The sequence below is a fragment of the Rhinatrema bivittatum genome, chromosome 7, assembly GCF_901001135.1.
Source record: "Rhinatrema bivittatum chromosome 7, aRhiBiv1.1, whole genome shotgun sequence".
In the NCBI taxonomy this organism is placed as follows: domain Eukaryota; kingdom Metazoa; phylum Chordata; class Amphibia; order Gymnophiona; family Rhinatrematidae; genus Rhinatrema; species Rhinatrema bivittatum.
Genome location: NC_042621.1, coordinates 234,589,415 through 234,616,134, shown reverse-complemented (window position 1 = coordinate 234,616,134; position 26,720 = coordinate 234,589,415). Strand labels below are relative to the sequence as shown.

The 26,720-nt window shown below is 42.6% G+C and overlaps 1 protein-coding gene across 2 annotated transcripts in view; it reads right to left on the bottom strand.

Annotated features, from left to right (window-relative positions):
* Positions 1–26,720, bottom strand: part of CFAP46 (cilia and flagella associated protein 46) — an 831,934-nt gene that overhangs the window by 86,812 nt on the left and 718,402 nt on the right. For both annotated transcript variants that reach the window (XM_029609979.1, XM_029609980.1), the window contains exons 51-54: positions 20,413–20,586; positions 9,688–9,779; positions 7,720–7,783; positions 7,575–7,610 (exon numbers count right to left, since the gene is read on the bottom strand). In XM_029609979.1, coding sequence (XP_029465839.1) covers positions 7,575–7,610; positions 7,720–7,783; positions 9,688–9,779; positions 20,413–20,586 — 366 coding nt within the window. The remainder of the gene's footprint in view (positions 1–7,574; positions 7,611–7,719; positions 7,784–9,687; positions 9,780–20,412; positions 20,587–26,720) is intronic.

Sequence of the window (26,720 nt, the reverse complement as noted above, 5' to 3'; positions counted from 1 at the left end):
ACGTTCAGGTCCCATTGTATGCTTGGGGAATGAAGTGGAGGTTTAAGGTGAGTTAAACCTTTCATAAATTTACTGAAGAGAGGCTGTGTAGAGATAGGTGTGTCTCCCAGCTTGTTAGGTAAGCTGAGATTGCACTCAAATGTACTCTTACAGGTGAAGTCCTAAGACCAAAGTCTGAAAGATGGTATAGGTAGTCTAGCAGTGAGGTAGTGGGGCAAGTGAAAGGATCTATATATTTCTGAGTGCACCACAAAGTAAACCGTTTCCATTTGTAAGAATAATTTTTTCTAGTGGAAGGTTTACGTGAAGCTATCAGCACAGGGCCCTGAGGAGGTATGGTGCCCGGCACCGATATCGGTGGGGATCGCCCTGGTACCGTAGGCCTCAGAGCCTCCGCGCTCGTCCGAGCTTTCTTAGCAGAGGAGGCCGCGTCCTTTGATGGCTCAGCGGGCACCGGTTCGATGGCGTGCTGGCGTCGATGCCGATGCTTCTCTTTATGTTTTTCGCTGCCGGAGGTGGACGCCTTCGATGATGGCAAGGGGGAGGGAGTAGAAGCGTCTCCGGCCTCACCTGGAAGTCGTCATTTCAGTACAACTTGCCGTATCGATCCCGACGGCGATGACTGGGCTGACGTCGATGTTGTTGGGAGCAGTTGAATTTTGAAGAGGTGCTCCATCTTCTCCATCCGGAGCCGACGTCCCTTCGATGTCATCTCGGCGCATAAACTACAAGACTTGACGTCGTGTTTCTCGCTGAGGCAAAGAACACATTCTTGGTGCGGGTCCGTAATGGACATGTTTCTCACACAATTCGGGCATTTTTAAAAACCCGAGGCCATTTTTGCCAGACAGCCGTCGACGGCAATGGACAGAAAAAATGGTATGGAACCGACGAAAATCTCGGGGAAAAAACTTACCGCGATGGAACGGAAGGGAGACCCTTGCAGTGGAAAGTTTTTCCTAAACTTTTTCTAAAGTTTTATGTGTGGTGAAAATCACCACAGGACTCCAGATTAACCGCGAAGCTAATGGTTCCGCGGAAAAAAGAAGACTGAAGGGAGACCCCTGTGGCAGGGAATATCATGGCATGCTGGGCATGCTCAGTAGGCACTCTGGTGCCAGTCAAAAGTTTCATAGAAACTATGAAAGAAGTTTTTCCGTATATAGGGCTCCATTACTGATGTCACCCATATGTGAGGACTAGCATCCTGCTTGTCCTGGGATAATAGTAAATATCATCAGTATTTCCTATTTTATTGCAAATGAATGCCTATGCCTAATATTAAGCCTAATAAATAATAATAATGTATTACTTTTTTAGACAGCATGGTCATATATGTGGTGCTCCCATTTCTTCTAGTTCTTCTTCCGTCTTCTCCTCCTGCTCAGTGTCATGGGGCTCTGGCCCATCACCCTTAGGAGGAGGCTGTCCATGGGTCTTTGATAGATGATATAATGGGTGGTACACCCTTCCCAAAAAGTATAACTTTGTAAATTCATCCCTCCCCCATCGAAAAATGTTACAAAAGCCGCCCCACAAGATCCCTTTTCCTCCCAGGTAGCCCTTACCATTCAGAGTCCCTGGGTCTCAAAAGGGGCAGAAGCAACTCCTGTTCTCCAAGATGATACCAATACTTCCCTTTGTCTTTTTGCCTAAGGAGCTTTCATATTGGGATGGGTGGGATTGAGGCACATGGAATGGACACCTGCATAGATAGTAGTGGATCCTCTATGACCACAAATGGTGGCAGCATTAGGCCCTTACTGGAGATAAGGCTGCAAGAAATGGAACTTTCTAGGTTCCCATCCTGTCTGACGTGAATTAGTTCTAGCCCATCCCAGACCAGACTCTGCAGACACAGCCAGAATGACAACAAGCTGCTCCCCATTTCTATGGGGAGAAATAGCCAGTGCGTATTTATTACTGGCATTAATAGAATGGGATGTATTTACTGTTTGAATATTTGCCAGGTACTTGTATCCTGGATTGGCCACTGTTGGAAACAGGATGTTGGGCTTGATGAATCCTCAGTCTGACCCTGTATGGCAACTTCTTAAGTTCTTATATGAAATGATTATTTCTCAGATGCTTTTAGATCAAATTACAAAATGCATTTTCCCCATGGACACAAAGGACCTGATTCCTCAAGGTCTTTTCTGATAGACATAAAATGGGAAAAAAGTCTTAGTGAATTAGGCTCTAAACAGGAAAATCTCTTTAGCACATTTGGTTTTAGGTTAGATGAAGATTTTATATTTGTGGAAGATTTATTTCAAGTACTCAAATTAATGTGAGTAGAACTGCTATTGGAAGTATATTTTTCAACTTTGTACAAATATATGTTTTATAATGAAACTGATTCAATAAAAAATGACATTTTTCTTTAAATTAAAATATCAAGGTCTTGGATATTTTACTTCCAGGATAGAAAGAATAAGACTAGTGTTCATGAAAAATATCTATTGAGTTAGATCAAAACATCCTTAGCCTTGGTACTGTAGGTACATTCCATAAGAAAGACAAGCATTTCAAAACTGTAGTCCGGTGATGTTATAATTCATAATCATTTTTATCCTTGACCTCCTAAGTGATTATTACTACCATAGATGCCACTTCAAGGTTTTAATCAACATACATGTTTTATTTATTGCTCTTTTTAAAGCCATTTTGCTTTGTGGCTTTCTGAATCATACCTATGTGTTAACTAATTATGATAAAACACTAACCAGATTCACTAGGGCTTTTCTCCCATTCTCTATCTATAAGGAAGAATCTTAATGAATCAGACTCTTAAAGCAAACTATTTCTAAATAGGATTTTGTATTGATAAAAAGAATCAGAAAACCTTGCCATGCTTTCATTATGTGTCAGTTATATTCTGTATATTCTAAAAGACATACATTGTCAAGTTTCTAAATTCAGAGATTTATAAAATGAATTATATATATATATCTATATATATATCTGTACGTGTACACCCCCCCCCCCCACACCCCCCTCCTGTTGCATACATGAGGTTTATAGTACATTAACTTCACTCTAGTACACTGTATATCTTCAAGAAGGTTAATTTTCTAAATCATGTCTGTGGGTAAAACAGTGCTTTGCCTGCAGAAAAGGGCTTTTAGAAAATTACTCACCCTGTATGCACATAAAAATATGCTTGTAGGGCCTCTCCCTCTCTCTCTCTATACAGGCTTTTACCTGTAGTAGGGGAAGGTATCCTCGGGGACAGGGCGGGGGAGGGGTTGGAACTTAGATGCATACTTCTGAATTTTCAAAAGTAGGAGTAGATTTTTTTCTCATAAAAATTACCCACACAAATTAGGAGGCGTAAATGCGAGTGGGATATTCGTCAAAGGGACATCATGCACATAATCTTTCCCTTTGAAAAGGAGGGTAACGTCCGCAGGTAAAAAGCACCTTCAGACTTTGCAGCAGGCAGTTATGTATAGTTCTAGGGGATTGTTTTATGTTTTAGAACATATTTCTTGTACTATCAAGCTTAACCTGTATATTTATTAAGTCATTTTGCTAAATACAAATAAAACAAGCCTTATTAGATTTGTGGCAAGGGGAGAGAAGAAGAAGAAAAGATACAAACATTGCTTAAAGAGCTGCTTTGCTCTTGTTTTGAGAAAAATGCTGCTGGGGCTTATTCACTTTCCTTTGCCATGGAAGCTCAGCAATTACAAAGATTTACCAAGCACCATGCTGCATCTGTGTCTTTTTAAGGAGTAGGAGTAGGCCATTAGTTTATTTAAGGAAGTCCCATGTGCAACACAGACAAGTATGAGCATAGTACTATTTGTAATTTTATGGATTTACTTATTTGTAATACACTGTTCATGGAGTGGCATATCAAATGCAATCAATGAATAAATGAATGAATAACTGCATGCAATTCATTTACAATTGATTTATATTAAAGCTGGGTAAAGGGTGAAATTTTGGACAGCTGAGTAAATCTTTTGAAATTCCTCGTTATTTCCAAATGTTTCTATTTCAGCAGTGAAGTTCAGCAGACTTCTGCCATACTGAGCTCTCTGAACTTCACAGCTGATTGACTGAGATGAGCATTTTTTTTACATATACATATCTAGAGACCTTCTAGGTCTCCACTAGATGACCCTAACCCAATCCTGGGGTTAGTGAGCCAGGAAGGGGGTGTACTGGAGTGGTGAGCTCTTGGGTGCATATGGAAGGGGGAGCAGAGAGTAGAGTGTGGCATTTTTGTTTGGAGTTTGAAATGGAAGGAGCTGTTTCTGTTGCAGTCTTATATTTTGGGCCTCACAGCTTAAGACTTTGGAGAAGTCAGGTTTTTCCACTTACCTGTGCACTCCTTGCCTGAAAGGATTTATCTCAGTGTATGTGAATTTAGTGAACTCTTTTGAAGTTATCTTTGTGAATATCTGCATTTTTCTTTTTTGTGAATCCCTGGTCCAGGCTGCTGGAGGCAAAGGGCCCTGTCTCAGGAGGACAGGGGTAGAGAAGACCTGCTGTGCCCATCTCACATCCCACTGAGCGACAGCAGTGATTCACCACAAGTAGAGACCGATAAAAGAGGTTTTTTCTTGGAGTTTTGTGAGATTCAATTTTTGATATTTTTTCCTGAGTTGGGGGAATGAAGTTAGAAGCCATCCTTCCTTACCTTAAGGCTGTGGAGGGGAAGATCTGTTTTTTCCCAATCTAAAACTTTTCCCCTAGAAGGGTCCCACAAAGCAGTTTGGAGAGGAAAGCAGGAAAAAGTAGAGACATGACATTTGGAGACCTCCCCTCACATTGGAGTCTCTACCCCAGGCCACGGACTGATTTTAGAAGATCTGGAGTTCAACTGGGTCCTCAGGTACTGTTGGGGAAGGGATCTCTCTACATATTGGATACCCTAGCTCAGTAGTCCCACCAGCCAGTCGGGTTTTCAGGATATCCACAATGAATATGCATAAGAGAAAATTTACGTGCATTGCCTCCTTAACATGCAAATTTTCTCTCATGCATATTCATTGTGGATATCCTGAAAACCCGACTGGCTGGTGGGTCCCCAGGACAGGGTTGGGGACCACTGCCCTAGCCCATCTGGGACACTTATCTTTCCACTCCCTGTGGGGGTAAGCCAATCTCTGGAGCCAGTACTGAGGGATAATTCCACAGAAAGAGAGACAGAGAGAGAAAATATTTGAATAAAGAGAACACTCTGAACTTGGATGAAACTGTAAACAGTTCTGCTTATGCAAATTGATTTTTATGAACTAAACCAAAGTAAAATTTTAATTTGGAATATCCACCACTGAGTCCAGCCTATTCTTTCCTGTGTGCCCATTCCAAAGAGCTGATAGTAACAAACAGGGAAGTTATTCCACCTACACTCCTTGGTTCTTGGAGGATAGCCTTCCCCCCATTAGACAAGAACCCACACCCCGAGGCCAAAGGACTGGTGCCTTTACAATTGGGACCTAGTCCCGGGATTTACGGCCTGATTTTAAAAGGGCCTCGCACATAAAAAACGGGGGTAACGCGTTTGGCCAGGCCTTGTGCATGCATTTTAGAACGGGCCTAACCAATTAAGGAGCGGACTGGGAGGAAACCTTTCTATCCTATACGCCAGATTTTCAAATCCACGCATGCATGTGCGGGTGGCCTGCGACTCACGTGTGCGTGGGGGGGGGGGGGGATTTTAACAAAATATGCAATCAGGCCTTCCCCAGTTCCCTCCCAGTCTGCTCCAATTGAAATTTTTGAAAATAGGCTAGGCCCGGCTAAGCGCATAAAGGCTGGCTTTTACACGCGTGGCCTTTTTAAAATCCACCCTTTCGTGTTCACAAAAGGTGCTGGCTTCCCAGAAAATGAAACCTGAAAGTCCTTAACTTATTCACAAGCACTCAGAGGTCTATATTCCGTCACTGTCTGGATAGCAAAGTCAGCCAGATAAACATATCCGGTTAACTTTGGAGGTATATTCTTTAATGCACCCACACAATTGAATACGACCGGCTATCTTAAAGTTAGCTAGATAACTTTATCCAGCTAATTTTAGGTTAGCTTTTGGGTTATCTGGCTAACTCACCTGCTACTGTAACTCCTCTACAAAACACTCTTAAGTTATCCAACTATATTTTAGCTGGATAACAAGATATCCAGCTAAAAATTTAGCTGGATAAGTGCCCAAATGTTCATTTAGCTGAATAATTTCTGAGTTCTCTGGCTACATGCCTCTGAATATGGACCTTTCAGTTTGCTAATGTCAGATTATGGGGGTATTTTTCAAAAGGATATATGTACACACACCTCAGTTTTATGTGAATAAATGGCTTTTCAAAAATTTCCTGGGAGGTTGTGCACTTAAAAGTAAGAACAATCCATTTTGTTCATAGTTTTATGCACACTGTCCTGGGGGGAGATGAAGTTGGGATAGAGACAGAGCTTGCACACATATTTTCGATTTTTTAAAGTATGTGTGTAAAGACACACAGTTCCACCTACTCCTGAGGGGGTGGAACTTTGCAGGCGTATATTGGTGCAGGTTATGCATAGATCCTTGGATTTTCAATGAAAATTGATATGCAAAAATCCACTTTGAAAATTCTGGATAAATTCTGTGGATAAAGGGTTATTTTCAAAGAATTATACAGAGGTAATGCATGCAAAAGTGACATATATGCACATAAGTAGCCTCTGCATGGTAAGCAAATCTTTAGAAGGGAGGAGTGAGTGCGTTCCGTAGCTGCTATGCAGAAAAGTATGCGCATAAAAAGTGGGCATTTTCACGGTGTTCCTTGGTGGGGTTTGGAAGCATAGTTTCATTTGTGTATTTTATACACAGAATATAATTTTATACTTGCATGCTTTTACACCTGCTAATCAAGTCCTGGATATTAAATATGACTTCTCTTTTACAAGCAGTTTTTGGGTGGGGGATTTGGAACCAATGATGGAGGGTGTGGTTTAATAATGGAGGGTGTGGATGAACTGGTGAGACTCAGGGTCAACTGATGGAGGTCTCGGTGAACTGCTGCTTGGAAGTATGGGCACAAGTAGTTTCATAAGCAAGATACACACATACATCTGCTAACAGTATAAAATACCTGCCTCCATGCATAAACTCAGGGTTATTACAATGCACATTACAATTATTTAACTTGTAAAATATACTTGTATGCACATAGTTTATACACCTGTTTTATAAAAGTATGGAGATCCCTGCTTTAAAAAAATGTGCCTGCACTGAAATGTATGCATGTATTTTTAGGATGGTTAAATATGGCTTTTCATAAATTGTGTGGCTCCCGCTGCACAGTTTATAAAATATAGGCTTAACTTTAGATGGATCTACTTATGCAAGTGTATGCTGATTTATATGCACACTATTGAAAATTACCCTTAAAACTATCCCCAGACTTTAGCCTATGCAGGCTATTTGAAAATTACTCCTTCTCTCCCTCTCTTTATATATATCTACATATAATACAGTATTTCTATTTTACATTAGTGTTCTGGTGGCAAAAAATAGGATGAGGCTATTGGTATTTAATACCCATAAGTTAACATTCTGGTTTGTGTCAATAGCAGTGCCTTACCCAGTTCTCTTGCATCATGGTTTGGATCCACGATATCTAGGATGTGCAGTTAAGGTCAGGCAGTAAACTTTGGCAAATAAATACCTTAAATAGGTGCATAAAGCCAAGGAAACAACCTAATTTAATTAACATTTTTCAAGGATACATTTAAAATGATGACCTTCAACTTGAATGCAGTTTACAAGCAGAGTACGTGAGGTGACAGATGCCTGTCATTCAACAGTAATGAAGTTTTTATTACATTTTAATAAAACAAAACATTCTAGTAGTTATATCTGTATCACAATACTATCGTATATTAAATAAATTAATCAATAATATTTGATGACAGTCAAAGATCATAGAAAAAACATTATCAAAAGGACTTTAGATGAAAAACCTTATAGTATATCAAGGCTATTATGAAAAGGGGTATGAAATGAAAAGTAGAAGGGAAGATTAATATAAAACTTATGCAATGGAGTCCAATCCTTGTAGAGACTATTTTAAGAAGCTTTTAGCCTATTCTGTGTGTTTTTTAAATAGTGCATTTAAATTACTACAACTGCTTAACATTTCTATAGTGTTACATGACATATGCAGCACTATACAAACATACAAAAAGACAATCCCTGCTCAATAGAGTTTACAATCTAATAAGACAAACATACAGGACAAGAGACTTGGTATTTCACAAAGCAAGACAATCGTTTTAAAAAAAATAATTTAGTTAATGAGACTAAAAGTAGACAATCAGGCATAAGATTTAAAAGCGGCTTCAAAAAGTTGGGTCTTTAGATGGGATTTAAACACAGCAAGAGAGGGAGAATGACGCACCAGTTCAGGAAGACTATTCCAAGCATACAGCGTAGCCAGGTGGAAAGCACGGAGTCTGGAATTGGCAGTAGAGGAGAAGGACACAGATAGGAGTGACTTATCCAACAAGCGGAGTGATTATTCACTACTAACTTTAGATTTAGCTAATAAGATAAATTCTGGACCCACCTTGTAAAGTGGGTAAAAATATGAGCAGGGATCAACAATGTGCACGGGGTCAGAGATGGTGTGAAGTCAGGGGAGGCAATAACATGCACAGTGCTGGATTTTCAAAATTACTGATTGTGGTTTCTCAGGGAGACTCAGTATATGCAAATTTATCTCATGCATATTCATTGTGGATATCCTGAAAACCCGACTGGATGTGGGGTGCCCAGGACAGATTTGGGAAGCCCTTGCACAGATGACATTTTCACATCTTCATGCATATTCATGCATATTCATCCATGGAAAAAGTACCCACAGAAAAATCAGTCGCAATTGTCTGCAGGGCACTTTGTATTAGAAGTACGTTTTAAAGAAAAATTAGATGCGTACTTTCCCTTTGACAGCTGATACAAAAACCACAGGTGGAAAGTACCAGTGGGCTTTGTCCCAATGTGCATACTTCAAAAGTCGCCCACAAAGAGAACAAAATATTGCTTTAAAATACAGTTTTAAACTTGTACCAGTCACTTTTTCATCTTACCACCTTATAAGAGAATTTTAAAAGCCTGATGCACATCAAAATGCACTGAGTGGATTTTGAAAGCTGCCCATGGAAATGCATATCTCCCACTGTGCGCACACAATTTTTTTCTAAAACAGGGGCAAGGTGTGGGCATGGTCTGGGGCGCCATGGGCGTTCCTGGATTTCTCAGTGAAGCACATGCCAGGATCCCTTGCTGCATAAATTTACTTATGCTATGGATGGCATGTAAGTAGTAAGATTAAAAAAAATTACATAGATCAGTGGGGTTTTAAGGATTGGGGTTAACAGATGAAATGGGAGGCTATTAAATTAGGGGAGTTTGGAAGTCCTATTCCTTGCCTGGGAGAACTGGGTATGAACTGATGGAAATGGGAATGAACTGGTGAAACTGGCAATGGCGTGGACGCGTGCCCATTTTAAAATTTCCCCACTTACGTGGTGGAAGCGGGATTTGTGCGCATATGCACGCGCCCACTTAAAATTGAACTCATATGTGATCTCGCTTAGCCTATTTTATAACATGTGTACATATACACGCTTATGTTATAAAAAGTTTGCGTCTATGGGTGCGAGCTAGAAAACTCATGCGCTTGTGCACCTGCACACCTGTTTCGAAGTTAGTATCTTTGTGCCCTTTTTCTGATCTGCTTTTGTTTTTGGCTCCTTGGCATTCTTTCCTTCTTTTTTATTATCAAGCTCTGCAACAAGGTGAAAAGACATAAAGTGACAACAATTGAAGGGTTAGTCAAATGTAAATATATCAGAAGTGACCATGTAATAAATTGTTACACGCACACTGCCATTTTTGAAATCTATGCTAACAATGATAATTGTAAAGTTCAAATAATTTAAAGCAATACATAATACTGTAATAAACAACCAAAGAACAGGAAAATTGGTTCTTACTTGCTAATTTTCATTCCTGTAGTACCAAGGATTAGTCCAGTCTGCTGGATTTTGCCTCCCTTCCAGGAGATGGAGACAGAGAAAAACTTGAAGAGCACCCCCTCTTAATTTGGTCTGCCACCTACAACTCTTCAGTATGAATATTACCAAAGCAGAATATGAGAACTATTGCAGATCAAGCAAAGGACAGAACAGAGAACTGGCAAAATAAACAAGAACTGGCAAAAAAAATGCCAAACCCAGAGTAAGAAGTAACCTGTAGCCGTTTTCGGCAAATGAGATTATCAGAGCGGACTCTCGAGAAAAACTGAGTGATAACCCCCTCAAAGGGAGGGCGTCTGGACTGATCTGTGGTACTATAGGAATGAAAATTAGCAAGTAAGAACCAATTTTCTTTTCCCTGTACATACCAGGATCAGTCTAGACTGCTGGGATGTACCAAAGCTTCCCTATCTAGGGTGGGACCTTGAGAGTCCCGCTCAATTGACACTGCTCCCAAAGTTGCTGACGTCCGGTGCCTGGACGTCCAAATGGTAGTGTCGAGCAAAAGTGTGTAGAGTCTTCCACTCTGCAAATTTCTTGCGACGAGATCAAGTGGCACTCGGCCCACAAAGTAGCTTGAGATCGGATCGAGTGCACTTTCAACCCATCAGGTATAGGCCGGCTGCGACAAATATAAGCAGAAAAAATAGCCTCTTTCAACCAATGGGCAATGGTCGCCTTGGACACTTTGTGACCGTTTTTTAGCACCGCTCCACAAAACGAATAGATGATCTGATACCCAGAAAGAATTTGTGACCTCCAGATAGCGCAACACATCCAGGCGCCTTAGCTCCCTAGTGAGAGGTACGTCTGGAGTGATATGAGAAAAAACCGGAAGCTCCATGGATTGACTCAAGTGGAAGGCCGAGACCACCTTTGGCAGAAAGGATGGAAGCGTTCTAAGAGAGACTCCAGAATCAGAAATCCCGCAAAAAAGGCTCCCTGCAAGAATGAGCTTGGATCTCCCACACCCTCTGAGCTGAGCAGATTGCCACCAAAAACACTGTCTTCAAGGTGAGATCCTTTAAAGTGGTCTACTTAAGAGGTTCTAAAGGGGCTTCACACAAGACCCTAAGTACCAAGTTAAGGCTCCAGGACGGACAAATAGGACGGACGGGAGGATTCAAATACTTCGCGCCTCTGAGAAAACGCATCATATCCGGATGCGATGCAAGAGCCCTACCATGAACCTTGCCTATGAGACACCCCAATGCCGCCACCTGAACCCAGAGGGAATTGAAGGACAACTCTTTTACAAAGCCTCTCAGTAAGATTGTCAGAATCTGCGCCATCGAGGACTGGCAGAGGAGAACACCCTGCTCGCAACACCACAATTCGAAAACCCTCCACACTCTGACATAAGTCAACGAGGTAGAGGTCTTTCACGCTTGTAGTAGAGTAGTAATCACATCCTCAGGATAACCTTTCTTCCTCAATTGCTGCATTTCAAAAGCCAGGCCGTTAGACAAAAGTAATCCGCCTAGTCGAAAAATATAGGGGCAGATTTTAAAAGGTGCGCGCACGGCGTACATGTACGCATGCTACCCGGCGCACACACATGTACACCCAATTTTATAACTTATGCGCGCAAGGTATAAAATCATGGGTCAGCGCGTGCAAGGGGGTGCACAATTATGCATCTTGTGTGCGCCAAGCCACACTGCCTTCCCCCGTTCTCTCCCAGGCCACTCCGAAATCGCCCCCATAATTTTTAATTTCCCTTTTGTGCCTGCTGGCAGCCTGCCAGCACACGATTCTCCGACACAGTGGCAATGGCCGCTCTGTCAGAGGCCTCTGTCCCCGCCCCTCCCCCAGACTGCCCCTTTTGTAAAGCCCCAGGACTTACACGCGTCCTGGGGCTTTATGCGCATCACCGGGCCTTTTTAAAATAGGCCCAGCGCACGTAACTCTTTTAAAATCCAGACCATAGGGCTTGATGAAGCAGATTTGGAAGATGACCAAGTCTCAGGGGACCATCCACCGAGAGATTGACTAGATCCACGAACCACGGTCGTCGAGGCCACCAGGATTACCTTCCCTGAATGGACCTTTATCCAGCGAATAATCTTGTCGATTAGAGGCCATGGAGGAAAGGCATAGAGAAGCACATTGGTCAGCCACGGAAGCACCAGTGCATCAACCCCTTCCACTCCGTGTTCTCTTCTGCGACTGAAAAAGCGAGGAGACTTGGCATTTCTTTGAGTTGCCATCAAGTCCAGATGTGGAGGCCCCCATCTGCGAGAGACGAGGTCCATTGCTTTGTTGGAAAGTGCACATTGTCAGATCGTGCAATGTCGGAAAGTGCACATTGTCAAATCCCGCAATGTGCAATGCAGCTAGAAGGGCAAGATGCCGTTCCACCCATGTCATGAGTTGCTCCACTTCCGAGGCTACTGGCCGAATCCTGGTGCCCCCTTGCCAGTTGATGTATGCAATCGTCGTCGCATTGTTGGACAAGACTCTAACAGCTTGGTTGCGTACCAGAGGCAAGAAGTGCTGCAGCGCTAAACGAACCACTCTTGTTTCCAGGCGATTGATGTAACAACTCGTCTCCTCTGACGACCACTGGCCCTGGACTTATCAGGACTGGCAGATCACTCCCCAACCTGTGAGACTGGCATTCGTGGTTATTACCACTCACTGAGGCACTTCGAGGTCCACTCCGTGATTCAAGTGATCCGGAACAAGCCAGTATCCAAGACTGGACCTGGCGGACTCACTGAGTGATAAGGGGACCTGAAATTCTTCCGACTTCGGATCCCAAAGGGAGAGTAAAGCTCTCTGTAATGGTCTCATATGAGCAAACATCCACGGCACCAACCCCAGGGTGGACGCAATGGAACTGAGGACTTGCAAATAGTTCCACACCTTGGGGAGAGGAAGCGACAAGAAACGACGGACCTGCTGCATCAATTTGATGATCCAGTCTGGCTGGAGAAACACTTTGCCCACACGGGTGTCGAATCTGGCTCCCAAGAAGTCCAGAACTTAAGATGGGAAAAGGTCACTCTTGGCTTGATTGATGATCCATCCAAGGGATTTCAGAAGACGCATGACTTTGGTGATCGCTATCTCGCAGAGGACTCTCAACTTCACCTGAATGAGCCAGTTGTCCAGATATGGGTGAACCAGTATGCCCTCCCTCCTGAGAGCTGCTGCCACCACCTTGGTGAACACGTGAGACGCCGTAGCTAGACTGAATGGAAGGGCACAGAACTGGAAATGCATGCCGAGGATCATGAACCAAAGAAACCTCTGGTAATCCCTGCGAATAGCGATGTGCAAGTACGCTTCCGTTAAATCCAGAGAAGCCAAGAACTCACTGCTGTGGACCGCCGCAATGACCAAGCGCAGGGTCTCCATTCAGAAATGTGGAACTTTGAGGGCCCTGTTCACCTTCTTCAGGCCCAGGATCGGCCGGAAGGAGACCTCCTTCTTCAGGACCATGAAATAGATGGAATAGTATCCTGTCAACCACTCTGCCGGTGGGACAGGAACGATGGCCTTGAGACAGTTCAGCTGGTTGAGGGTTTGGCGAACAATCTGTTTTTTCATGTGAAAACTGCAAGGGGAGACTATAAAGAGGTCTTGGAGAGGCCGAGCAAATTCTAACGCATAGCCGTGTTCTATGATGTTTAGAACCCATTGGGCGGAGGTTATATTGACCTCATAAAAACTGGACAGCTGACTACCCACCAGAGGAAATGAGGAATGGGCCAACCACATCTCATTGAATGGACTTAGCTCCGATGGACGCAGAACTGACCTCGTTGTGAGAGGGTCTACGGCCACGAAAGGAATGAGACCAGGCTTGTGACCTCCCAGTGGGCTGTCTCTGACCTGAAGCTGGCACCCTGAATTGCCAGAATCACCGTTGTCCCCGAAAATGAGAGTGGGTCAGAAGGAAACCTCTCAAAGACTTTGGTTTATTCTCCGGGAATTTGTGAACCTTGTTCTCTCCCAGCGACTTGATCAGCTGCTCCAAGTTTTCGCCAAAGAGAAACTTTCCCTTGAAAGGCAAAACACTCAATTGGGTTTTGGAGGAAAAATCAGCTGACTAGTTGCGTAACAACAGGAGCCTCCTCACTGAAACTGCGGATGCCATGGTCCTATGCAACTGCTGCCTCCTAGTGCTCCTCCTCTGCTGATTCCTGAGAGTGAAGGTCTCTGGAAGTCAATAACTGCTGCACCCAGTGGAGGCCGCCTGGAGCATGAAGCTGCTACAGATGGCCGCCCGGATACCCAATGCTGAAACTTTGAATATCCGCTTCAAATGAACCTCGAGTTTTCTATCCTGGAGGTCCTTGAGGGACGCCGCTCCTGCAACCGGGATCGTGGTCCTCTTCATTACGGCCTAAACTGAAGCGTCCACTTTGGAAAACTTCAAATGCTCCAAAGTCTCCTCGGGAAAAGGATAAAATTTGCCCATAGCCCGTCCCACTCGCAGGCCTGACTCCGGGAATCCCACTCCCGGATCATCAACTGTTGATCCATGGGATGAAATGGAAAAGTTTTGGCTGGGTGCTGCAATCCTGCCAGGACTGGATCCACTGAATCCTGGGTCGAGACTTCCTGAGGGAACTCTTCTCCGAGCTCTGACAAGACCAAGAGATGAGAGGGTCTAATTCCTCCCTGTGGAATAGGTCAATGACCTTCGGGTCATCTCCCTCCAGAGGCAATGCCTTCCCCAGCTCTTCATCAGGATCTGTTGCAGGCAGGGGCCAAGGGACCAAGAGAGCATCCGAAGCACCGGTGCCAGAATTGTTCAGAATAGGGGCCCCAACCCCAGGAAGCGAGTCAACTTCTTAACTCAAAGGGACCCCTGGGACGCTAGGTACCTGGGAATCTTCTTGGGGGGCCCCTCAGATCGCCCCTGCTGTGGACCCCCACTCTGCTGAGCCTAGGTAGCCATGAAGGCCTTGTGCATTAACAGCACAAAATCCAATGAAAAGGCATTTGGATCGCCCACCTCCCCCAATAGGGGATCGGGCTTGCCATCTGAAAAGTCCTGGGACGGATGTTGAAGGTCCTCAGGACTGTCGGGAACTGGAGACAGGTCAGGCAGGAGATCCCTTCCCCCTCCCCCTCATGCCTTAGCCCGTGTGTCGGCAAAGGAATTCAAGATAGCCGCGGGAATGGTTTGGCCTGGCCCTCTTGAGTGGCAGATCATTTTGCCACACTGCAGGACTTAGCCAGAGACCCTGGCCCCCGCTCCGAGGGACCCTCCCCCCGGGGACTCACCTGACACAAAGCCCAGAATGGGAGAGCCGCAAAGTGGACTCCCCGCAGGCCACACAGCGCACCGGACGCGGCATGGAAAGACGCGGGGAAAGCGCCGATAGGACAGGGGAAATGTGCTTCACTACAGGCACCAACGGAGCTCCGGAGCGCACCCAACAATGAATGCCGCTCCAGAGAAAGAGCCTGCCCATTACCGTCCCGGAGAACCGCCGACCTAATTTCTCCTCTTTACTTTTACATTTTTCTGCAGCAGCAGCAGCGAGAAGCAAAGAAGGCTGACAGGCTGCTCTTTGTTCGGGTCGGGAACAAGGGGGAGGGACCAGACTACCGGTAGTCACCCCTGGCGCCTTACCGTACTGGAGTCCCGTGGAGTCACCAACCCCAGCACCATGAGACCTATCACCAGGAGGGATGTTTAATGTACTGCTTGATCCTTTTTTGTTTTTAAATAGAAATTCCTTATTTTTTAAACCAAAGAATTGGTCAAGACAGCAGGTTTTGCACCACCTCCATCTGCTGGAGACAGAGAAATACTGAAGAGATGCAGGAAACACACCAGGTTAAGAGGGGGTGCTCTTCAAGTTTTTTTGTCTCAATCTGCTGGAAGGGAGGCAAAACCCAGCAGTCTGAACTGATCCGGGTATGTACAGGGAACTAATCTTTGGAAAGATGATCTGGTGGGAAAGAGAGTTTTCTACTGTTGTTTATTAGAACAATTTATTTGTATTTACTTATAGGGATGGAAATAACTTTTATTTCAACCCTATCAAACTTGAGTTCTTTGATTCTGTACTTTCTACTTTAATTTTTAGGGAAAAAGAAAGTCTAAAGTTGTTTTGTAATCATTACTAAGTATCTGCAATAGTGCAGAATGTAAGAATCAGCAGACCCAGCTGCTATGCAAGACATAAAAATGGAAGCTTCTTATTCTCTTGAGCAGTGGTTCTCAACCTTTTTTCCGTCATGACACACCTGACAGATGATGCTCACGTGCGTGACACATTGCACACTACATTTAACAGCTATTCTAAAAAAAAAAAATAATAATCCTAGATATTTTATTGTTGAAAATGATCCAGGAGAAAGATAACATATTCTTTAAATTCAATAACTGCTTATAAAATATCATTAATAAATGTTATTTTTTTGCTCATTGCATCAGTGAGAAATGTGGGACTACTATGCATATGCAGCACACAGTTTTTCGATACAGACACTCTCATGCATTTCACTGTCAAACTCAGAAAGTTCTGACCTCTTCTGGAGTTTATAGAGAGCAGAGTTAGGAAATTTCCCCTTTCAACTGACCATACAAAAAAATATATTCAAATTCTGATATCCCTTTAGTAATAGTACTTCAAAATCCCTTCCGTGCCAGCTACTTTGTGAAATAACATGAAAATGATTTAGAAATTATATAGCAAACCAGCCATACCATAAGAGTACTAACATCCAGGGTCGTGCTCCGGTCCCTCCTCCTACCTCCGGGCCAGCCCGGCCCATACGGAATGCTTCTAGGCCGCGTAGGCCTAATCCTTCGCCTGCCGCAGCTCTCCTTCGAGCAAGGAGAATGCCGCCGACCCAACGCACGGGGGCTCGACCTTTAAAGAGGCCAGCGCGGGAAAATCATAGGAGGGTCTCTGGGTGACGTCACACGCTGCAGGATATTTAAACCCTGCAGCTTCATCAGCCTTTGCCTTGCAACGAGGTTCCTCAGGTTTCCTGACTTGCTAGTTGCTGCGAATACTTTGAATTGCTTCTGTCTCCGACCCGGCTTGCTTCCTGACTTCTCTTCTGCTTCCATCCCTTGGTTTTGGTATCGACGTCTGACTTCTGGCTTCCGACCCGGCTCCGTCTACAACTCCGTCTTATCCTTCTAAATAGCTTTTGAATATCTACCCCTTACTTTCTAGCTAAGGATGAGATCCATTCAGTTAGAGGCTTGAAAGGAAGCTGAGGCAAATAGTGATTCAGGAAAGTCGATGAGTAAATGTAAATACTATTCCAAACTTGAGCAAAGAAGCTCTATATTAAGTACATAAATAGGATGAATTCCTACAATATGACCTTTCCTGTGTTAAATAAGGATCTTTGTTACACTGCTGCTCTATTGAAATATTGCATAATATAAAGCATTGGTGTCACATGTTGATGGTCATTGCCTAACCATAAGCAAGGTGACATCTGCTAGAATTGCAGTCACCATGCTAAACTTCCTGCGTTTAATCTTCCTAGCCATCTGAGACAGTGGCTGCATGTGCTGGAGTCTTCCTCCTTACTCATGTAAAAGAGAGGAAGATTCAGGACTCAAAACTCTGACTGTTGGGGTTAGCAAACATTGATATGTCCATTATTTGCTGAGAGGGTAAGATATTAGATTTACATCAAGCTAAACATTTTGAAACTGCATGTACTAAATAGTGTGGTGTCCAATACAATTGGGACTATTTATGTATCTTTCTGCCTCATTTTCTTGGTCTCTGCATCGTTTGCTACTTGAGAATCTTCTCTCTCTCCACAAACATCTCAAGTCAGGAACTCATAGCTTCCATCTGATTAAAGCTGAATTATGCATTTCTGTACCATCTATACCATCTGTACCATCTATACCATCTGTACCATCTTGTCTTTGACAAGGAAAGAGCACGATGACTAAGGCCTCAAGAGCAGTGGCTCTCAACCAGTATGCACCAAGGGATGGGAAGGTGTGTCACCAAAAATTTGGCATAGCAAGCCTGTGCTTTCTGTAACAGCCACATGTGCTTGCTGCTTGAGGAGAGTGCAGAGTAAGTTGCTGGTTCTTAAAATTCTTCATCACCGCTCCCTGTTGCTGCTTTTCCCTCAACCCTGGGAATCACTGCCATCACCGATCCAAGCCATAAGTGTTGCAGGCATGCTGTATCCTGCCTCACCTCCCTCTGTCCCCTGCATAATTTATAGTCTTTTGCTCTGTATTAGATAAGAGTCAGTCTGCATTCTGCATGTTTGACAGGGGTGAGGGATTCTGCTAACAAGGATGTAGATTCTGTGTATGAATCTAGAGCAATCTTGTTTGCTTTGTTTATCCAATAGTAAGTGCACTGTGTTCTATATTTGCAGTCTTGCTTTTTCATAGGTAAGGTTGTTGCCTTTCAAGTCCTGGATGTTAGTACTCTTATGGTATGGCTGGTTTGCTATATAATTTCTAAATCGTTTTCATGTTATTTCACAAAGTAGCTGGCACGGAAGGGATTTTGAAGTACTATTACTAAAGGGATATCAGAATTTGAATATATTTTTTTGTATGGTCAGTTGAAAGGGGAAATTTCCTAACTCTGCTCTCTATAAACTCCAGAAGAGGTCAGAACTTTCTGAGTTTGACAGTGAAATGCATGAGAGTGTCTTTTCAATATGCTTGGCCGCATATTGAAAAGACTTATCCGGCTAGAATTTAGCTGTACAAGTTGGGGGCATTCCTGGGGTGGGAGGTAGGCTAATTCTAAATGCACCTTATGTTTATCCGGCTAAATTAACTAGCTGCTCAGTGACTGAATATTGACTCCTAAATCTCAAGTTTGTGCTTATAAACACGAATCATCTCTGCTTACTAGTATTTCAATCTGACAAAACAAATAATTTAAAGAAGGAAAACACTACAAAGATTTAGCATCTCCTGCTTATTCATATAACTGCTTCTGACTCCTGAACTATCTTCGATTCTAAGTGTTTAATGGCACTATAAACAGCAAGAAAACACTAATAAGATCTGGAGCATTAATGGTAGTGTTACGGGACCGGGTCGTGCTCCGGTCCCTCCTACTACCTCCGGGCCAGCCCGGCCCATACGGAATGCTTCTAGGCCGCGTAGGCCTAATCCTTCGCCTGGATATTTAAACCCTGCAGCTTCATCAGCCTTTGCCTTGCAACGAGGTTCCTCAGGTTTCCTGACTTGCTAGTTGCCCAAGGGTCCATGACCGGAACAGGTAGTATTTAATTTATTTATTGAAATATTTCTGAATTGTTTACTTGACCAAAAAGGCTACTCTAAGTGATGTAAAACAAGCAAGTTTCAAATCTATGCTAATTCAACCAGCTTTCTATGCATTTTCCTGTACCCATTATATGCTATAAGGGGGGATTTTAAAAGCCCTGCTCACGCCCGGATTTACGCGAGAAGGGCCTTGTGCGCCGGCGTGCCTATTTTCCATAGGCCTGCCGGCGCGCACAGAGGCCCGGGACTCGCATAAGTCCCGGGGTTTTTTGTCGGGGGCGGGGTAGATCGACGCGGCGTTTTGGGGGCGGGACGCGACGTTTCGGGGGCGGGCCCGGGGGCATGGTTTCGGCCCGGGGCGGTCCGGGGGCGTGGCCGCGCCCTCCGGAACCGCCCCCGGGTCCCGTCTCGGCGCGCCAGCGGCCCGCTGGCACGCGTGGATTTACTTCTCCCTCCGGGAGGCGTAAATCCGTGGACAAAGGTAGGGGGGAGATTTAGATAGGGCCGGGGGGGTGGGTTAGGTAGAGGAAGGGAGGGGAAGGTGAGGGGAGGACGAAAGAGAGTTCCCTCCGAGGCCGCTCCGATTTCGGAGCGGCCTCGGAGGGAACGGAGGCAGGCTGCGCGGCTCGGCGCGCGCCGGCTGCCCAAAATTGGCAGCCTTGTGCGTGCCGATCCAGGATTTTATAAGATACACGCGGCTACGCGCGTATCTTATAAAATCCAGCGTACTTTTGTTTGCGCCTGGTGCACCAACAAAAGTACGCGAACGCGCATTTTTTTAAAATTTACCCCTAAGTGTATATTTATAGTTAGGCGTATTTCACATCTTTACTAATAAAATGATGCTTTCTGTATAAATCAAATATGGGTTTTCTAAAAGTTTAAACAAAAATGTGTCAAGGTTTAGAAACTGATCTGAAAAATGATGGGAATTAAGGCAGAATCCATGAGTGTCAATCTGTAAGCTCTACTCTACTCATATCCAGAGTGCTGCTAGACGTGTGCAACATTGTACAGATGTTCTATGCTCTGAAGCTTATTATGCTTTCATTTTATCATGCATATCTCTAATTCTGTTATTTGTTACGTTCACCGATGCAACTGAGTGGTACACACATTCGCATACATTCACATGCACCTAATTTTTAAGATGTATATCATACAGTTATTACCTGGGTCTTCTTTACGAATACGATTGTACAAAAGCTGGAGAGAAAAGTCTCTAGACACAGAACTTATTCCCTCGTCATGTAAAAAACTCAAAGCTTCTAAGGGCAATTCCATAAGCAATTTGTCTGCCAATAATATAAAATATTCTCCCATATCTACAGACATAGCTGGAAAACCTGTACAAATCAAAAAGTCAAAAATAAGCATATTATACTTGATTTCAGAGATATTTTTAATTAAACAATAACTATACTTAGTATATAATGAGTTGAGTTTATAGCAGGATATTATTCTGGAATTAACAGTATTACTTTAAAAGTTTAACAAAAATTAGACCTTGGGAATTATCCAATGTTTTTATTTATTATTCCAATGCTTTTAGGAAAGCTAAACTAAAACTGGGATACAATTTAGCAATTTTTAAACGATGATGCAGTAAAGCATCTTACACCTGAAATTCCTTATCCAAAAAACTCCCACTACTCGTAAAAAGTCATGGGGGCAAGTTTCAAACTGTTTGCACTGGGACAAATCTATAAGTATTGCTAACCAAAGGGCTTCATACCAAGTTTGTAATAAAAAGTGCGGACACACATTTGCACCTCCTTTTTCTGCAGGGTACTTTTTCCATGGACAATATCATGTGTAATTTTGAAAATGCAATCAACGCATGCTATTATCCTCCCCCAACCTCAACACTCCCATTTAAATGTCTCTTCTAAATGTGGCTAAAAGTATGAACCTCTAGACATGTTGAGAAAGGCAATTTTCAGATAGTTGATTAATATCAGTAAAACTCTTTGTACCCGCATAAATTGCTTTGAAAATCGTGTTCACAAGCTTCGGCCCATATCCCATTACCTGGAAAAAAACCCTATCTATTAGAAAACTGGAGTTGTATGGACATCATAGCCAAGGGCTTCCATTTCATCTTGCCTTGTTTAAAAGCTAGTCATTTGCAGATGACTTTCGAGGGACTCTGGCAATGATAATACCACAATGGGCCAAAATATGTTTGGGTACAGAAATTGGTGCTGGATTTGGGGAAAATGTTGTGGTGAACCCGTTATCACATGATGGGACATAACCTGACTAGCAGCTGATCTGAGTATGCTCTGCATGCTTTCATCTTCCCATTGCAAATGTGCATGATGGCAATGGTGGGGGTGGGAGTGAGGACAATCCAAAAATGGATAAGGCAGCTCATGCAATTTGAAATGCAGGTAACATATTACATAGCTTCTATGAGGGCAGTCCTAAAACCACAAGCAAACCTAATTTACACAGCATTTTCCAGATACACAGCAACTTTAGCTGGCATTTTTAAAACATAATGGTCCGGATTTTAAGAGGTACACTGGGTGTACATTTGTATAAAATCCGGGGTCGACGCGCGCAACGGGGTACACACTAGTGCACCTTGCACACGCCAAACCCTAGGGGAGCCCTGATGGCTTTCCCTGTTCCCTCCAAGGCTGCTCCGAAGGCCTCTGGCCATGGCCCCGCCCCGAACCACCCAATCCCCGCCCCTTTTTTCAAGCCCCGGGAAATATGCGCGTCGCCGGGCTTATGCAAAATAGGCTCGGCGCACGTAAATCCAGCTGGATTTAAGCGCATAGGGTTTTTAAAATCTGTACCAATATCTACATTTTTTTCATTCACAGAAATGGTAAATAATTTTCAGCCTAAAGTTTTTAATAAATTCTAGATATAAGTGAACTGAGCCTTAAATGAACTCTTCTAAAATCAAAATATAACATATTAAAATGCTTGAATTATTTCATTCAACTATAAAATTATAATAGACTAAGCATCCTTATATTAAAAATGTCCATAAATAGAAATAGATAAGCTTAACACATCTTTTTTTTTATTATATATTATCCTTTTATTTTCTTTATCACAGTATAAGTGTGGGATACAAAATATAGTTTTTTTCTATTTAGAGACGAAGATAACTCTCAAAACTGTTCACATGCACCCATGTATGCGTGTATATGGGCACACAATTTTGCTACTGCATTTTATAACCTGCATACAAATGATATGCACAGGTTATGAAATATGAGTACATATGTGCGCACATATGCTCATGTATCTAAAAACTACGAGCCGTGCAAGTTCTAATGTATCTGGATAAATGCTGATGTATCCAGCTAAGAAGCAGCATGCAGCCGGATAAGTCTGAAAACCACTACTTAGATGGACTTATCTGGTTAGGTAGGCCCACTGCTTCTTAGCTGGATAAATTGGAATATAGCTGGTAAGTGCTGCTACTTATCCGAATAAGTTCAAATTTGTCCATCTAAGTAGTGGGAAAGGGTAAGTTGGAAATGAGTTGGGTAATTATTCGCAACTCATATACCCATGTATTTATAATTCAAATTTTACAAGGATACATGTGTAGATTTTAATCACATTAATTTAATGCTTTTATATGTGTAAGTCAGGTGATTTTAGAACATGCGACCAAAAAAAAGAGGATCAGTGAACACCAAGAGTTCTTTATTCAGCACAGAACGTGATAAAAAGCCCGACTCAGGCCGAGTTTCGCTCTATGAGCTGCTTCAGGGGCTAACAGAATAAAACATATATAAAAACATGTAAATACAAATAAAAACATATACACCATACATGCATAATAAAATCACATAAAATAATATCTAATAAAAAGGAATCGAATACTAGGAATTAAAATAATAAATGACAAAACTTAATGACAACAAAAAACTTAATGACAACAAAAAAATGTTATTCAAACATGGTCTACGAAATCTTTATTAAAAGGTTCTAGTAACTAAGACTGCACCGATTAATTTATCTTTTATTAGAAGTTCTTAGTTTTTAACAGACTGCACCTATTAATTTATTTTCTGAATTAATTTTTTGTTTATTTATATGTGGACATTTATGAATTATACATAAAGATTTCTTAGACCATGTTTGAATAACATTTTTGTGTTGTCATTAAGTTTTTTGTTGTGATTAAGTTTTGTCATTTATTATTTTAATTCTGAGTATTCGATTCCTTTTTATTAGATATTATTTTATATGATTTTATTATGTATGTATGGTGTATATGTTTTTATTTGTATTTATATGTTTTTATATATGTTTTATTCTGTTAGTCCCTGAACTAGCTCATAGAACGAAACTCTGCCTGAGTTTATTATCCGCACCCCTGTTTTCTGTAAACCGACATGATGTGAACGAGTTCATGAATGCCGGTATAAAAAAACCTTAAATAAATAAATAAATAAATAAATATGTGTACATGTTGGCCCTCCCCAGAATGCCCCAGCCCACCCTTTTTTTGTATGCACAATTTTACTCATTGTACCTGATGTATGCGAGTATGTTGCCATTTTTAATACAGATTATATTCATGGGACCTGGCTTATATATTGCAGGCGTATGGATACATTTATACTTACTTGATAATTTCCTTTCCTTTAATTCTGCCACACCAGACCAGGACGATTGGGTTTAGTCCCTCATCCAGCTGATGAAGGCATTCTTTTTTTGAAATCTGTGACTTCACTAATATATCTGTTAAGCACAGACTGGTTTGGGCCAGTAATCGACTGTCAAAGAAGACCAAAAATTATGGAAAAGTCCATATACTCTAAACAGAAGCAACTTTTTTTTTTTTGGAATGGAAGACATAGATCTTAGAAAATGTTTGAAGACAATCAATTAATTACCGTAAGTTTCTCTCTTCCGAGGTGGGTTTCTGGACTGGTCTAGCAGAATTAAAGGAAAGAAACATTTCAGGTAAGTATACATTTTTCTCCTTCCTTTTCTTTCTGCTAGACCAGTCCAGCATGATTGGGAGGTATTAAAGCCCAAGTATTCTGGCTGGGAGGATATTAAACCTGCTTTTAAAATGCTTACAAGTGGTGTTCTTTTTTATGAGTTTGATCCATATTGTTTTGAAAATAAATAGAATGTGGACATGTGGCCACTTTACAAATCTCTGCAGGATGTATGTTATTCTCAAGAAGATGATTGTATCCAGTTATATGGGCTCCAATTATTTTAGAGCCTGACTTCCTTTTAACATATGTACTGTATTTATCTTCTCCTTTGCCCAGCCTTCTATGGATGGTTTGCAAGTCACCTAAATGTTTTATTTTTCTCCAAATAAAATGAACAATTTATCTGGCTCTCTTGAAAAAGAATTTGACACATCTAAATATCTCAGTAAAATTCAGTTTTCTTTTAAGTGCTTTGAGGACTTATCTTTCCCACAGACTGTACTTTAAAAATGGAAATAAAACTTTTGTCTGTTTGGCGACCCCCAGGGTTGAAGACCCTGTCATCCAGGGGCAGCTCAAGACAATCTGCTGCCTGAGGCGAAGGATGAATTGCACCCCACCCCGCCCCCATGGCCTGGTGCAGATGAAATCACCGAGGGCCAGGGCAGGGGGAAGGCAATGGAGGGTGAAGTGACTTGCCCAAGGTCACAGGAATGGCAATAGGATTTAATCTCTGGCTTCTCGTGTTTGCAGCCCACAGCTCTAACCTCTCAGTTTTTGGGCCTGTTTTTTTTGTTCTCAGTCTTTAGTGTCTGTACTAGGGGGCGCAGAAGAAATGTTTAATGAGGCGGGGCAGCCTTTGGCCACCCCCAACTCCTGTGTCTGGAAATAGGACTCCTCCGTTCCCTATTGCCTGCCTCCCATCCTTCTGCAGGATTTGCTCCCTGGGGTGTGAGAGGTTGGTGAATGGTGGGAGTCTATGTGTGTGTGACACACTCTCTCTTAGGTCTGATACAAACCTTACAGCCTTTCATCCCCCTTCCTTCCCCTCCTCACATAATTAAAACTTATGCATTCTTTTCCATTTTAACATTTATTAACTTCCTCAACCTAAAAAGGCAGATTGCATATGGAAAGTAGACATTCAAAGTACCATCTTCTGAAGTAAAAATATCACTTATAACAACATATATATTATATAGGCATGTCACTGCAATAACACAAACTTTAAATAATAATAGTTTAATAAACTTAATAAACTACTTTTCTCATAGTAATCAAGGCAGTTTACTGGATCCCATATGGTATTAGGCTTATAGTAAAGTGCACTGGGTGTGAACTTGGCCCACAAAAAGCCAAGAATAATCTGAACTAAAATTCCAATACAGTAAGCCTTCCATATCAACATTGTCAGCACTCAACCTATGAAAAAGCCATGCTGCAAATATTACATTAGGCTCTAAACACCAATACACCTTCTATCAGGAAAACAGAATAAAGCCAGGTAGTTATAAATCTCTTCACAGAAGCTCCATGCTAGCAAAATACCTAAAGCTTCAGTCACACAAGCAAAACACATATAGACTCTTACCAAATACAGAATATAGAGATCATAAAATATAAATTGAAACATGCAGACAAAAACTGAACTGGAAATCACAAGAAGACAAACTCTGTAAGCAATGCAAACATAATCAAGAAATATAAAACATTAAACATACCAATAAAAAGAATGTCAAATCTGCTGTTAAATTCAGCCAATTAAAAACACATATAAAAATGTTTAGAATATTACCAAACACTAATATAATATTTCAAAACAGCAGATACATCACATCCAATAATTAAAGCTAACAAGGATAAAAAATTCTCCAACTCTCCATACCTGGGAACTTTAGATTTCCAGTCCTCCTGAGACTGTTGTAGATTGGAGAAGGGTGCATAAACTTTAACCTCTCTCATACACATATATACAGGTACTCTCACACATGCACAAACCCCCACCCTCTCATACACACACAAACACCCTCTCACACACACACACACACACACACACACCACACACACACACACACACACACACCACCACCACCTCACACACACACACAGACACACACACCCCACCACCCTCTCACACACACACATACACACAACCCTCGCCACTCTCTCATACCCCCACCCCCCCCACTAGCCTTTCACACACACACCAACACACACACACCACCACCCTCTCACATATACACACACACCACCACCACCTCACATACACCCACATACCACCACCACCTCACGCACACACACTCCACCACCACCTCACACACACACACACATTCCACCACCCTCTCACACACACACATACACACAACCCCCACCATCTCATACCCACACCCCCCACCACCCACTCATATACACAGAAACACCCTCTCATACACACACACACACTCCACCACCCTCTCATATACCCCCCTCCACACCCCACCACCCTCTAATGCACCCACACACACCCCACCACCCTCTCATACACAAACACCTTCTCAAACACACACACACAC